Source organism: Apteryx rowi, unplaced genomic scaffold (genome assembly GCF_003343035.1).
Source record: "Apteryx rowi isolate R43461 unplaced genomic scaffold, aptRow1 scaffold_0, whole genome shotgun sequence".
Taxonomy (NCBI): domain Eukaryota; kingdom Metazoa; phylum Chordata; class Aves; order Apterygiformes; family Apterygidae; genus Apteryx; species Apteryx rowi.
Window position 1 is genome coordinate 12,580,257 of NW_020447195.1, and position 11,327 is coordinate 12,591,583.

Consider the following 11,327-nt stretch of genomic DNA (forward strand, 5'->3'; position numbering starts at 1 on the left):
CCCGACGCGGCCAGGCCAGGCCAGGCCCGGCCCGACCCCGGTCCCGGCCCCGGCCCCGCCGCCAGCCGCTCCGCGCTCCGACCGCTCGCGAGCTCCGGCCGCCGCGGAGGCTCCCAGCCACTGGCGCCGCCCGACGTCACTCAGCCTCCACACCGCCGATTGGCCACGGCGCGCGCGTCACGCGCTCCCAGCGTGCTGCCAGGCAGCCCCGCTCCACCGCCCCCGCCCCGCGGCGGGCCTGTCCCCCAGGCTCGGCCCCGCCCCCCCGCCGTACATTTGCTTTAAGCCTTCAATATAATCATTAGTCGCTGTGTTACTGCAAATATTTTATTTCTAGTTGCCAGATTCTGTTTAACAAGATTCCTCATTCTGTACGGTTTTGTTTTGTGAAGTTAACATTTTCTCGGGGGTAAGGTGGCGGCTGTTTTGCTTTTTGTTCTATCAAAACAAAATGCCTTGTGGTCACTGCTACAGAGCACCTCTGGCCACCCGAGTGCTGCTCCGGCCAGAGCTGCCTTCCTGCCCGGGCGCCCCTGCGCAGCGATCGCCCCTCCGATCCTGTCCCGGCCCGGGCACCGCGGCGCCGGCAGCTCCGCCCGCGCCGGCGCTCGGCTCCTCCTTGGAGCCGCAGCTGCCGAAGGGCCGGGCGGGGCCGCCGCCCCGGGGCATCTCCACGCGAGGTGGCGTGTCCCGCCCCACGGGGGCCGCGCCCGCTCCGTTCTCCGCCGTCGCATCTCGAGACCGCGGTGCTCGCCCCTCCACGAGCGACAGCCCCGCGGCCAGCACTGCGCATCGCAGCCCGCCAGAGCCCGTCTGCCGGCACCGCCCAGGCCCGCGCCCCGCCGGAAGTACGTCCGACCTGCGCCGGAAGGGTCCGTGCGCGGGCAGCGCGARGCAGCCGCGGGCGGAAGTGGGGTCGTGCTGAGGGCACTTCCGGCGCAGGCGGCGGTGTTCGCGAGGCGAGCGGCGGCGGGAAGGAGCGGGCGCCAGGAGCTGCAGCCATGGTGAGCGCGGGCGGCTCCGGCGCCGGCCCTGGCGGGTGCGGGAGCGTGGCGGGCCCGCTCCGCGATGTAACGGTGGTTCTCTTCCAGACGGTGGGAAAGAGCAGCAAGATGCTGCAGCACATCGACTACCGCATGCGGTGTATCCTGCAGGACGGGCGCGTCTTCATCGGCACCTTCAAGGCCTTCGACAAGCACATGAACCTCATCCTCTGCGACTGCGACGAGTTCCGCAAGATCAAGTGAGCGGCGCGGTCGCGGGGGAGCGCGGTGCGCCGCGGGGCCGGGCCCGCCGCCCGCGAAAGGGGGCAACGGGCGCGGCCTGCCCTTCCCGGCCGCCACAGCCCCGGGAGGCCCCTGGACCTCCCAGCGCCCCCGTGGTGAGGTGCTCGTGCCTGGGGCGCCCCGAGGCCCTTTGCCCCCTGCTCTGATTCTGTGAGGCCCATCCTGAACTAGGGGACCAGCACGCAGTATTTAGGGTGGACATCCATTGCGAGTTTTTGCGGAAATATAGTGATGATTTCAGCCTTATGTTTCAAAACCCAGTATTAGTAAGGTWAAGGGGAAAATGTTTTGTTCTTATTTCATCTTTCCTTTCCAAAGTACTATTTCACTTTTGTTTCAATTGTTGCCTAATAGCCAAAACATACTTTTAGATGATGCTAAGCTAGTTGGTGTAACAGCTAAGCATTATGGAAGAAATTTCACGGAGACAGTAATCTTGCGTTTGGACTTCTCTATGTTCTTAGTTTGGGGCATATAAAAATGTGTTTTTTTTATAGCAGGTTCTGTAGTCTGGCCAAACATTCTATCACAGGTTTGAAGAGCAATATGAAACTTTTTCTTCTGTCTTGTAATTTTTTTTTTTTTCTCATTAGACCTAAGAATTCAAAACAGCCAGAACGGGAAGAGAAAAGGGTCCTTGGTCTAGTGTTGCTACGAGGAGAAAACCTGGTGTCCATGACAGTTGAAGGGCCACCTCCAAAAGATGTAAGGAGAATGAGCACAAAACTAAAGAGAAAGGGAAAGGGTGTCTGATAACTTTGTTCCCTTGCAGGAGACTGTTACTACAGCATTGTTCTAGACTTCCAGATACTGTTGTGAATCTGAATCCAATGAATTTCACTGTAGGAAGTTCCAGTCTGTTCGCTGTCTTGGAATCACTGGACAAAGGAGGGCTGTGAGGACCCCTAGGACCTGGAGACTTGGCTAATTGTTTTTTTGAGCAGGGGGTGTTGTCTGTTTTCAGACCGGAATTGCCCGGGTACCTCTTGCTGGAGCTGCTGGAGGACCTGGAGTTGGGAGAGCAGCTGGGAGAGGAGTACCAGCTGGTGCACCCATGCCACAGGCTCCAGCAGGATTAGCTGGCCCCGTCAGAGGAGTTGGAGGACCATCCCAGCAGGTGAGATGCAGCCCACTAAAAAGGACTTGACATATATTCTGGGGTGACTTTTGCCTCTTGGTGCCAATATGATGCAAGAAGTTGATGGAGTGAAACAAATGCAATCTCGGATTCTGATTTCAGAGCGTTTGAGACAAGTGAGGCTTTTTTGATACTAGCTCACATAGGAACTCTGTAGCTTATATGCTGAAAGAAGAGGCTTGAAAAGTACAGCTTCCTGGACAGAATTCAAGTGGTATTTGGGAAATTGTATTATAGGTTTGTAGCATTATCTAATGTGTTAAGAAGGGAGCAACATAGTTTTCTGAAGGAATAAGTAAATCTTGCTTATTTGTTTTGTTGATAATGTAAAGCAGATGTAGTGTTTCTCTGTGAACAAGTTGTTGGGGTTTTTTGTTCATAGGTGATGACACCTCAAGGCCGTGGAACAGTTGCTGCTGCTGCTGCAGCAGCCACTGCTAGCATAGCAGGAGCCCCAACTCAGTACACACCAGGACGTGGGGGTCCTCCCCCACCCATGAGTAGAGGAGCACCTCCTCCAGGTAGGAAGTACTTTATATGACTGGGACAGCAAAGGGCCCGTAATATTTGGCTGCATTGGTGATGAAGAACTGATCTGGTGATCTGATTCTGATGAAGAGTTGGTGTTGAGCAGGATTATTCTGAAATCCAGCTCATGCCTTTAATATGGAGCTGGATTTGTATACAAAATCTAGGAAATAGAAAGAAACAGAAAGCAAGCAGCATGGTGAAGGCTTTGTCTTTTAGCAAACCCAGATGCATTCCTTGTTGAGGCTGTCTTGTCTGTTACAGGTGTAGCCCACTGTCTAACAGTTTGAGACTTGTTCTTTCTTTGTCTTAAGGAATGATGGGACCTCCTCCAGGCATGAGACCGCCTATGGGCCCACCAATGGGAATGCCACCTGGCCGTGGTGCTCCTATGGGAATGCCTCCACCAGGCATGAGACCGCCACCCCCAGGAATGAGAGGTGAGCAGAAGTTATTTTAAATGCATAGAAGCTGTAAAAAGCCATAACACTAGGTAAGATACATTTGAAGCATGATAGGCTTCAATGGCTCTCTAGCTGCACTAGTTGTCTGTAGATGCCTGTGCCCCAACAACACCTCTAGGCCACTTTGAGCACTGGGAAAAAAGTCTTCCTGGTTTAGCTTTGCTTTGCCTTTGTCCTCTTCAATATTCAAGCTGAATATTTAATATTCAACTCATTTTCTTTACTCCCAGGACCCCCTCCACCTGGCATGCGCCCACCGAGGCCATAGGATGTTCTATAATGTACCTGTGAACTGTGAGAAGACTGCTTAAGGGAATATACTGAGCAGTACCACCTGTCCGAGCATTGTTATGTATATTTTCTATTCACTGCTTGTAAAGCTTGCCCTTTTTAATAAAGTTGGAAAACCTTATACATGAAGTCCCTGTTGTGCTGCTGTCTTTCAGGGATGCAACTGTTACTTTTCAGTACTGCAATTCTATCACATAAAAGGGCAGATTTGAAGGGAAAGGCTCTACTTTGTATAGGCCACTCAGAAGTTAACAAACCAGCTCTTTATTGACCTGTGTCCTTTATAGGAACTGATACACCTTAATGAAAGTTAGCAAGTGGCAGATAAAAGATAATCTGTAAGAATGGTGAAGATAGTAAATTTTATTTATCTGGAGAAATTAAGTCTAGCATGGTTATGAAATTAATTAGAGGTTACTAATCAGACTACTTTTCCCTGCCTTATGCAGAGCAAGTACAATGCTACTTACATTAAGAATAGCGATTGTATTCAAGCCAGCCTGTTCTTCATAAGTGGAATTGTACTGCTTTTGGTTTAAGAATATATATGCCAGGATAAGCAAACCTGTCATTAATTGCATACAATACTGTAAAGCAGCCTCTATTCTGGCTGCAGGCTTAGATTCTTGCCGCATCATCTATAGCTGCTTTCATTTCAGGCAGGAGGAAGCTGTCTGCCTCTCCCCCTTTGAGATGATTAAGTACTTCTAAACAGTGTGATCATTGCATCAGAATTTTTCTTTCTCCACTTCAGAAATAGGTTCTGAACTGTACAAATCCTTTTCAGCCATATTAAGTAATATGGATCACAACAGTACAAGGGTAAAGCAGTAAAGTATTATCCAATTTTTGCCTTGGGACAGCAGCTTCATTTACATGAGTAGACAGAAAGATGTAATGCATCCCAGCTCTCAGTTGCTCTAGGAATCCTATAAAATACTGGGGGGAAAAAAAACAACACCAAGATCAAAAAAAAAAAACCCACAATCCTTTATTGCACAGGTTGCTAAAGATGTAGTTTTAACATATTTTACATATGGGTCTTCACTAGGTATTTATGAACAGCCCAGAACATCCCAAAGCTATTCCAGAATTAAAAAAAAAAAAACACCACTGTTCAATTTCACTGAAGTTATCACCTCACAGTATAAAGAAATCCAGGCCCCTGCAGAGTGTGTCTGGAATACATGCATTGTTCAAGTTATCCACTTAGCAAAACAGTTCTTATTTTCTCTTGTACCTGAAAGAGAAAGTTCCTGAAATCATGTTCCATCATAGCTGATAGATACAGAACAGCATTGAACAGATTTTCTAGAAAATGCCTCCCAAGCAGAAGCCTAGGAACATGCTTTTAAAAGGCAGGATCCTTGACTGCCCCAAGCATCAGACCTGCAGTAGTAGGGCGAGCTGCTGCAGCACGATTGAAAACCTTTTGGCAAGAGCCCTTTAAACAAGCAGGGTAAAAGGAAAGAGAAAGCAGGAATAATTCTTGAATAAAGAAGTTGAGAGCTGTACCTGGACTTAGATTTGAAGTTTCCACCTTTCCTGCGCTGGGCTATACCCAAGCGTTTCCGATCTTCAAATGATGGACTTTGTAAGAGGGAGGAAAAAAAGAAAAAAATAACAGTTAGATAAAAGTCACTGAAGTACATCACTCAGCTGATCTAGCTCTGACCCTCCTACTATTCACAGGGACAAAGAGTAGCAGGTGGTTTTTGTTCAGGTGTTAGGATTCAGTATTTGTCTGGTACTGATCTAACCTTAGCCAAAAGGAGTGGCTTGCTATTCCAGACATGCTTCTGACATCAGAAAGGGCTAACGAAAACTGTTTTTACCATGCCACAGGTACTTCTTGCAAGATACTCTGCTCTGCCCATGAGATAACTAGAGGACATGATTCTCCCTTCCCCCCAGGATCAAAGTATCCCCAGAAAATCCATTGCTATTAAGATGTATTACCCTGCACGATACTGCTTCAGGGCCTTCCTGCTTGTGTTGGTAAGCTCTTCATCAAACACAGACAGCTTTGCCTTCCGCTTGGGGCCTAACACAAAACAGAGACAACAGTCAGAACCTTGGCTGTAAGGAGGCGGCCATAGCATTATCCTGTTTACTAGAGCGCAGTAGCCTTGACCACTACAATCAGTGTAACCAGCAGGAAAAACAATGACTCTGTGCAACAAAAGCCTGACTGGCACCAGCAGCCATTCCTTCAACACAAGTAGTGCCTACCACTACATAAATTAGCTTACCTCACCTATATGTAACAAAGTAACTGACATAGGGCAGTCAGCTGTAAAACTAAAGTCTTCCCCTACCTGCTGCTGCTGCTGCTGGTTCCTCTTCTGGCAGGGCTCGGGCTCGCTTTGCTCGGCGATTCCTTTTTGCCATCCGCTCAGCATACATTTGAGCTTTTAAGATTTCAAACTGTGACCGCTCCTCTGGCTGGAAAATGTTAAAATGCAAGTATGAAGTGATGTGAGCTTTTGCCGAGTGTAAGCTAGGACAATCCACCCCAGCATCCCACTTGTCCATAAATCTACTCACTGTCATTTGGACTTTTTTCTGTGTATCCTGCATAAACTTTTTTCTTTTCTTTTTCCCTCGTAATGCTAGGTCAAACTCCTGCAGGGCTTTAGCCACTGGACAAAAACAGAGAAAAACATGGGATAAAGAAGAATATCTTAAAAAACAGAGTAGAATCCAGTTGCTATGGAATTTAAAATGGCTAGCAGCCTCATGACTCACATTTCTCTTTTTTCCTCTCCTCACGGGTCTGGAACCAGCTTCGCTCCAAACCCTCACTCATAGTCTCCTGTTTTCCTGTCTCCAGCTGCTTCTTTGCTCTATTGATCTGAGAAGATTCAGGCAAAAGTATGTTCACGGTTGCTAAGGAAAAATCTACCTCTTCCCTTTCTACAGTAATTAAGTTAAGTACATTTAGAGTAACCTTCTTAAGCACTCCATCCACTCCAGATCAACATCTTAAAAAAACAAACAAAAACAAACAAAAAAAMCCCATACCCACCCACACATACACACCACCAAACCAACAACTCACCTGGGCTTCTGACTGCTGCATCTCACGCTCCTCACACTCCAAGCACAGAACTGCATAGACATCTTTCTCTAGATTCTCAATCTTCTCTCGGAATTTTAGTATGACATCTGAAAAAAATCCAGCACAAACAGTGTGAGAAGCAGCCCACACAATGTCCATCCTGCAATTCAGCACCTCTTTGTTATTCTGACACATTAGTGTCCCTCTTCTGTACCATGACATTCCCTGCCTGCCTCCCACCTCTTTTCCACCCCAGTAGAGTGCATACCTTGTGGAAGAATTCTGGCTTTCACTGGTGTTTTGGCAGTTTTCACAATATCCTTTAGCATCTTGCGCTCTTCCTCACCCACAAGTGAAACTGATCGACCAGCCCTGCCAGCTCTTGCTGTCCGCCCCACCCGATGCACATAGTGTTTGATGGTGTTGGGCATGGTAAAATTGATTACCTATGAAAGAAACACAGTGTTAGTAGCAAAATGTTAAAGGTTCCAAAGCTCATGAAAAGGCTCAGCACTGCAAATACTCACCGTTTTGACACCTTCAATGTCAAGTCCTCGTGCAGCCACATCTGTAGCTACCAGAATATCAATTTGCTCATCCTTAAAGCGCCTGAGCAGAGATAGCAAATACATCAGCAATGAATGCAGCAATTCGCTTCTGCCCAAAACTTCCAACTTGTAACTTCTTTTTTCCTATGAGTACTCACTAAGCTTGGTAATACCTGAGTGCCTCCAGCCGCTGTGCCTGAGAGAGGTTCCCATGAAGCTCCCCAACCCGTAGACCCATCAGCCCAAGCAGGATGTGCATACGGTGAGCTTGCTTCTTGGTCTGGGTGAAAAGCATCACGTGATCAGGGAAGGTTCGTGTCAGCAGAGCTGAAAGAAAATCCTATCAGCAGCCTGCTTCATAGTTACCTACCAAGTCCAACTTTTCCTTGCTCATCACTCACCTGAGACAATGGCCTCACGGTCCCCCTCTCGGTTGGGTCGGATCCGAATAAATTCCTGCCGCAGGAAAGGGGCAACATCTGTGTTGCTGTTCACAAAAATCCGGATGGGATTTTTCAGAGAAACGGAAGCCAAATCTTTCACCTACCAAAACAGGTAAGGAAAAATGTCCGTGTACTCTCAGGTAAGAGATTTACTAGACAATCTTCTATTCAGCTTTCTGCCTGAATATGCTTCCCAGCAGCATGCCTTACCTCCTCTGTCATTGTGGCAGAGAAGAGCATTGTCTGACGGTGTTTAGAGCATAACCTGATTATTTCCTTCATCTGCTCCTCAAAGTATTCATCCAGCATCCTACACAAGAGAAACACGGCAAGGCAGCTCAAACTGTTTCTAGCCAAGACCCATTACTTAGGGCAATAAACACTGCCCTATACCCTGGGGAAAGGAGAGCAGGAAGCTACCACTTCATTTTTCATTACTGTTCTGCCCAGCTTACCTATCTGCTTCATCCAAAATCAGCACTTCAATACTGCTCAGGTGGAAAGAGGGGCAGTTGTGGAGATGATCGATCAGCCGCCCCGGAGTGGCAATAAGAATGTCTGGCCCAGAGCGTAGAGCTGCTTCCTGAGTCTTCACATCCAGGCCACCTGAAAGAGAGTGAACATGGACCACTGACTCCCTGAGCAGGATGTAATAGAGTACATTGACCCAAATACTCTGAAGACTGGGAAACAATTCCAATTAATACCACATTCACAATTAGAAATGACCACCTTCTCTTTATCAGAAGAGAAAACAGAATTGCACAGTATTAGAAAATGAGAATTGAAACTATAGCACACCTATTAAAAGCATGCCTGCAATAACCATAGAGCCTCCAGTATTAAAGCACAGGGTTCCAAGTGCTGTACAACAGTTTGCGGTGAGATGTATGGTTTATGTAAGCAACTTAATACTCACCTACAGCAAGGCAAGTTGTGATGTTGCTGAACTGTGCCAGCTGTTTTGTAACAGAGTGCACCTGAATACCCAGTTCTCGAGTTGGCACTAGAACCAATACTCGTGTTATTGGAGCCTGACGAGGTTTATAAATCAGGCGTTCAAGTACAGGCAGGATGAAGGCAGCTGTTTTACCTACAGAAGAAAATGAAGAATTACCAAGCTACTGTGAATAGTTAATTCTCCATGTTTCCTGTCTCCTGCTCAATTCCTACCTGTCCCAGTAGCAGCACAGGCACAAATATCCTTCCCCAGAAGGCCCACCGGGATACAAGCCTTCTGAACTGGGGTTGGTTGCTTGAAGCCAAGAGCTGTGATTGCCTACACCGGAGATAGAGCAGTTAAACTCTTTATATAAAAAAGACAAGTCTCACTCAAGATAGCATTGGCATATATTGCAGATCAAAGAACAGTTTCTATGATTTTGAAATAACAGCTCCTAAAAGGCTAACTATCATACCATCCCCTACCTCACATTTCCTGTTCAGAGAGGCTGCAAAGAGAGGAAGAATTTGACAGTTCTGATTGGTGGGGGAGAAGCTGTACATTTTCTACAGTAACTTATGTAGTAAGTAAAACAGCTAAATACCTTTAACAAAGGTCGTGAAAGATTCATGTCCTGGAATGACAAGTTATCATCATATTGAGAAGCATCTTCAAAAAAGCTCTCTGCTTCCTAGAAACAGCAACAACAACAAAACTGAAACAACACAGCCAACAACACAACACATGATCAAAGCCTTCTGGGCTGCTCAGTGACCTACAGTTTGTTAACCAAAGTAAAATTACTTAAGATGAAATGCTGGAGAATGATCTAGTGTCATTCTGTCCAACACTTACTACTTCTCTGTTTTTCCGTCTCTTCCGTTCCTTCACTTTGAGAGTATCTGCAGAAAAAGAGAAAAAATAAGCACAGCTAAATGCTTTACAAGATATGGTGTCTGCTCTCTTCTTGTCCTTTTTGCTCTTAATGAGTCATTGATGGAGAGGCCTCAGAAACTAATACCAGACACGCAATAGAGTAAAATGCCAAGCAAATGTCTTCCCTCAGAGCCAACTCTGAATAAAGTACTATGGCTACAATTCAGAATAAGCTTGATCATGATCAGAAGTAGCACCACAGAGGTGTGTGGACATGACAACACAAATTAAGAGATTCTTACTCACTCCCACCAAGGTCTCACTGGAGACTTCTCTCCACTGAGCCAATAGTCTGTCAGATCCTTGCTCCTGACACCTCTCTGTGTACTGCTAATACCTGCTTTAGTGAAGATACTTTCATCATCTAATGAGTTCTGGGATTCCACATCCTCTTCCTCCTCCCTATTGAAATTTTCGCACTCTCTCTCTTTGGTTTGATTATCCTCAGTCTCTGCATCTTCCTCCTTCACTTTTGCTTGTTTAGCTTCTTTTTCCTAGGATGAGATATGAAATGAATGGTTTAAAAAGAATAAAAAAGAAACATCAACCCTTTGTGAGATTTTTTTTTTTTTAATTATGAGCCCATTCACAAATGCATGGGTTTGCAAAACCTTAAGCATAAGCAATTCTGCATTTTCAGGAGCTCAGCAACCCAGCAGGTGTGTCTGCAAACYCAGTCAAGGTGATGAGCTGTGGCTTGGGCACTAGCACTCAGGATGCTTTCAGAGCCTGTGCCTCTGAAAGGGGAAGCTATGGAAAGCCAAACCCATACTGTTTTTTCAGTAATGAGAAGCACTAGGAGAATGTCCCTGACCTGGATCTTCCTCTTCTGTCTCACTTTCTCAATCTTCTCATCCAGTGTCGTGGCTGTTCTCTAAGCAAGAAATCAGGAGAGAGAAGCCATAAGAGAAGCCCAGAAGAGCGCGGGGCACAGCGGCCCTACTCCCGGCCCCTGGGCCTCACCTTGCCGCGGAGCTGGCGCAGCGCCGCCGCCCAGGCGCCCTCTCCGCCTGCCTCTGCCTCACCGAAGACGAATGCGGCGCTGAAGTCCCCGTGGGGGAGGCCTCGCAGCCCAACACGGCTCGGCTCCTGCAGCGACAACCAGTGAGCAGCGACCGCGGACCGGGCAGGCCGCACTGAACCGAACAGGTCAGCCCGGCCCAGCCTCTCGCGCGGCGCGGCGCGACCCGGTCGGGCGCCGGGCCCCGCGCGACCCGACCCGACCCGACCCGACCCGGCCGCACCTGCTCATCCTCAGAGTCCCCGGACTCGGGGTCCTCGGGCGCCGCGTCCCCCTCCGCGATGGTCCCCACCAGGCCCAGGCTCTGCAGCATGGCTACCGCCGCGCCCCGGAAGTGGCGTCACAGAAGTTGCACGCCGAAACACATGGTCGCGGGGCATCGGCGCGTGCGCGGAGCAGCTCGGGCCGGAGGCTGGTGGGCGGGGCGATGGCGGCCCCCGAGCAGCCCTGCCTCGCCCCGCCCCGCCCACCGCCCCTAAGGCGGAAAGGAAACCGAAAGCGGCGGGGGGCGTGCGGCCCGCGGGGCAGGGTCGGCAGGTGGGGCCGCCGTGGCGCCGGCACTGGAGGAGCGGGGGGAGAGGGAAGAGAGCCGGCATCGGGGGTATCGCCTGTGCTGCCGGCCGGGGGCCCCGGGTCAGTCCCGGGGCGCGGCGCTGGCAGCCGGGGAC

The 11,327-nt window shown here is 48.8% G+C and overlaps 3 protein-coding genes across 4 annotated transcripts in view; 2 read left to right on the forward strand and 1 right to left on the reverse strand.

Annotated features, from left to right (window-relative positions):
- The first annotated feature begins 882 nt into the window (after window positions 1–882).
- Window positions 883–3,836, forward strand: SNRPB (small nuclear ribonucleoprotein polypeptides B and B1). Its single transcript, XM_026057950.1, has 7 exons — window positions 883–1,004; window positions 1,092–1,243; window positions 1,880–1,991; window positions 2,251–2,403; window positions 2,807–2,945; window positions 3,267–3,392; window positions 3,647–3,836. The coding sequence occupies exons 1-7, from the start codon at window positions 1,002–1,004 to the stop codon at window positions 3,682–3,684; spliced, it is 723 nt and encodes a 240-aa protein (XP_025913735.1). The 5' UTR covers window positions 883–1,001; the 3' UTR covers window positions 3,685–3,836.
- A 214-nt stretch (window positions 3,837–4,050) lies between these two features.
- DDX27 (DEAD-box helicase 27) lies at window positions 4,051–11,000 on the reverse strand. Of its 2 annotated transcripts, none has more exons than XM_026057897.1 (21): window positions 10,883–11,000; window positions 10,602–10,727; window positions 10,453–10,512; window positions 9,976–10,132; window positions 9,558–9,604; window positions 9,307–9,393; window positions 8,933–9,038; window positions 8,679–8,852; window positions 8,215–8,365; window positions 7,970–8,069; window positions 7,718–7,859; window positions 7,490–7,643; window positions 7,296–7,377; window positions 7,037–7,214; window positions 6,769–6,875; window positions 6,456–6,561; window positions 6,255–6,349; window positions 6,026–6,152; window positions 5,667–5,751; window positions 5,223–5,297; window positions 4,051–4,947 (listed from the first exon to the last, which is right to left on the reverse strand). In XM_026057897.1, exons 1-21 carry the CDS (start codon window positions 10,970–10,972, stop codon window positions 4,932–4,934), a joined length of 2,265 nt encoding a protein of 754 aa, XP_025913682.1. In that variant the 5' UTR covers window positions 10,973–11,000; the 3' UTR covers window positions 4,051–4,931. The 2 variants fall into 2 exon arrangements, with proteins under 2 accessions (XP_025913682.1, XP_025913675.1); XM_026057890.1 differs by having other exon boundaries at window positions 4,051–4,963.
- A 133-nt stretch (window positions 11,001–11,133) lies between these two features.
- Window positions 11,134–11,327, forward strand: part of ZNFX1 (zinc finger NFX1-type containing 1) — a 13,505-nt gene continuing 13,311 nt past the window's right edge. Inside the window, exon 1 of the mRNA XM_026057878.1 lies at window positions 11,134–11,196. The gene's annotated coding sequence lies outside the window, so the exon portion shown is untranslated. The remainder of the gene's footprint in view (window positions 11,197–11,327) is intronic.

Excerpts from the sequence above, each read along its gene's own strand:
- SNRPB (XM_026057950.1), top strand. Across the intron at positions 1,992-2,250 it reads AAGGGCCACCTCCAAAAGAT|ACCGGAATTGCCCGGGTACC; the intron begins GTAAGGAGAATG and ends GTCTGTTTTCAG. Across the intron at positions 3,393-3,646 it reads GCCACCCCCAGGAATGAGAG|GACCCCCTCCACCTGGCATG; the intron begins GTGAGCAGAAGT and ends CTTTACTCCCAG.
- DDX27 (XM_026057890.1), bottom strand. The coding sequence starts at position 10,972 with ATGCTGCAGAGCCTGGGCCTGGTGGGGACCATCGCGGAGGGGGACGCG. Across the intron at positions 9,605-9,975 it reads AAGTATCTTCACTAAAGCAG|ATACTCTCAAAGTGAAGGAA; the intron begins GTATTAGCAGTA and ends CTTTTTCTGCAG. Across the intron at positions 6,153-6,254 it reads AGAAAAAAGTCCAAATGACA|CCAGAGGAGCGGTCACAGTT; the intron begins GTGAGTAGATTT and ends AACATTTTCCAG.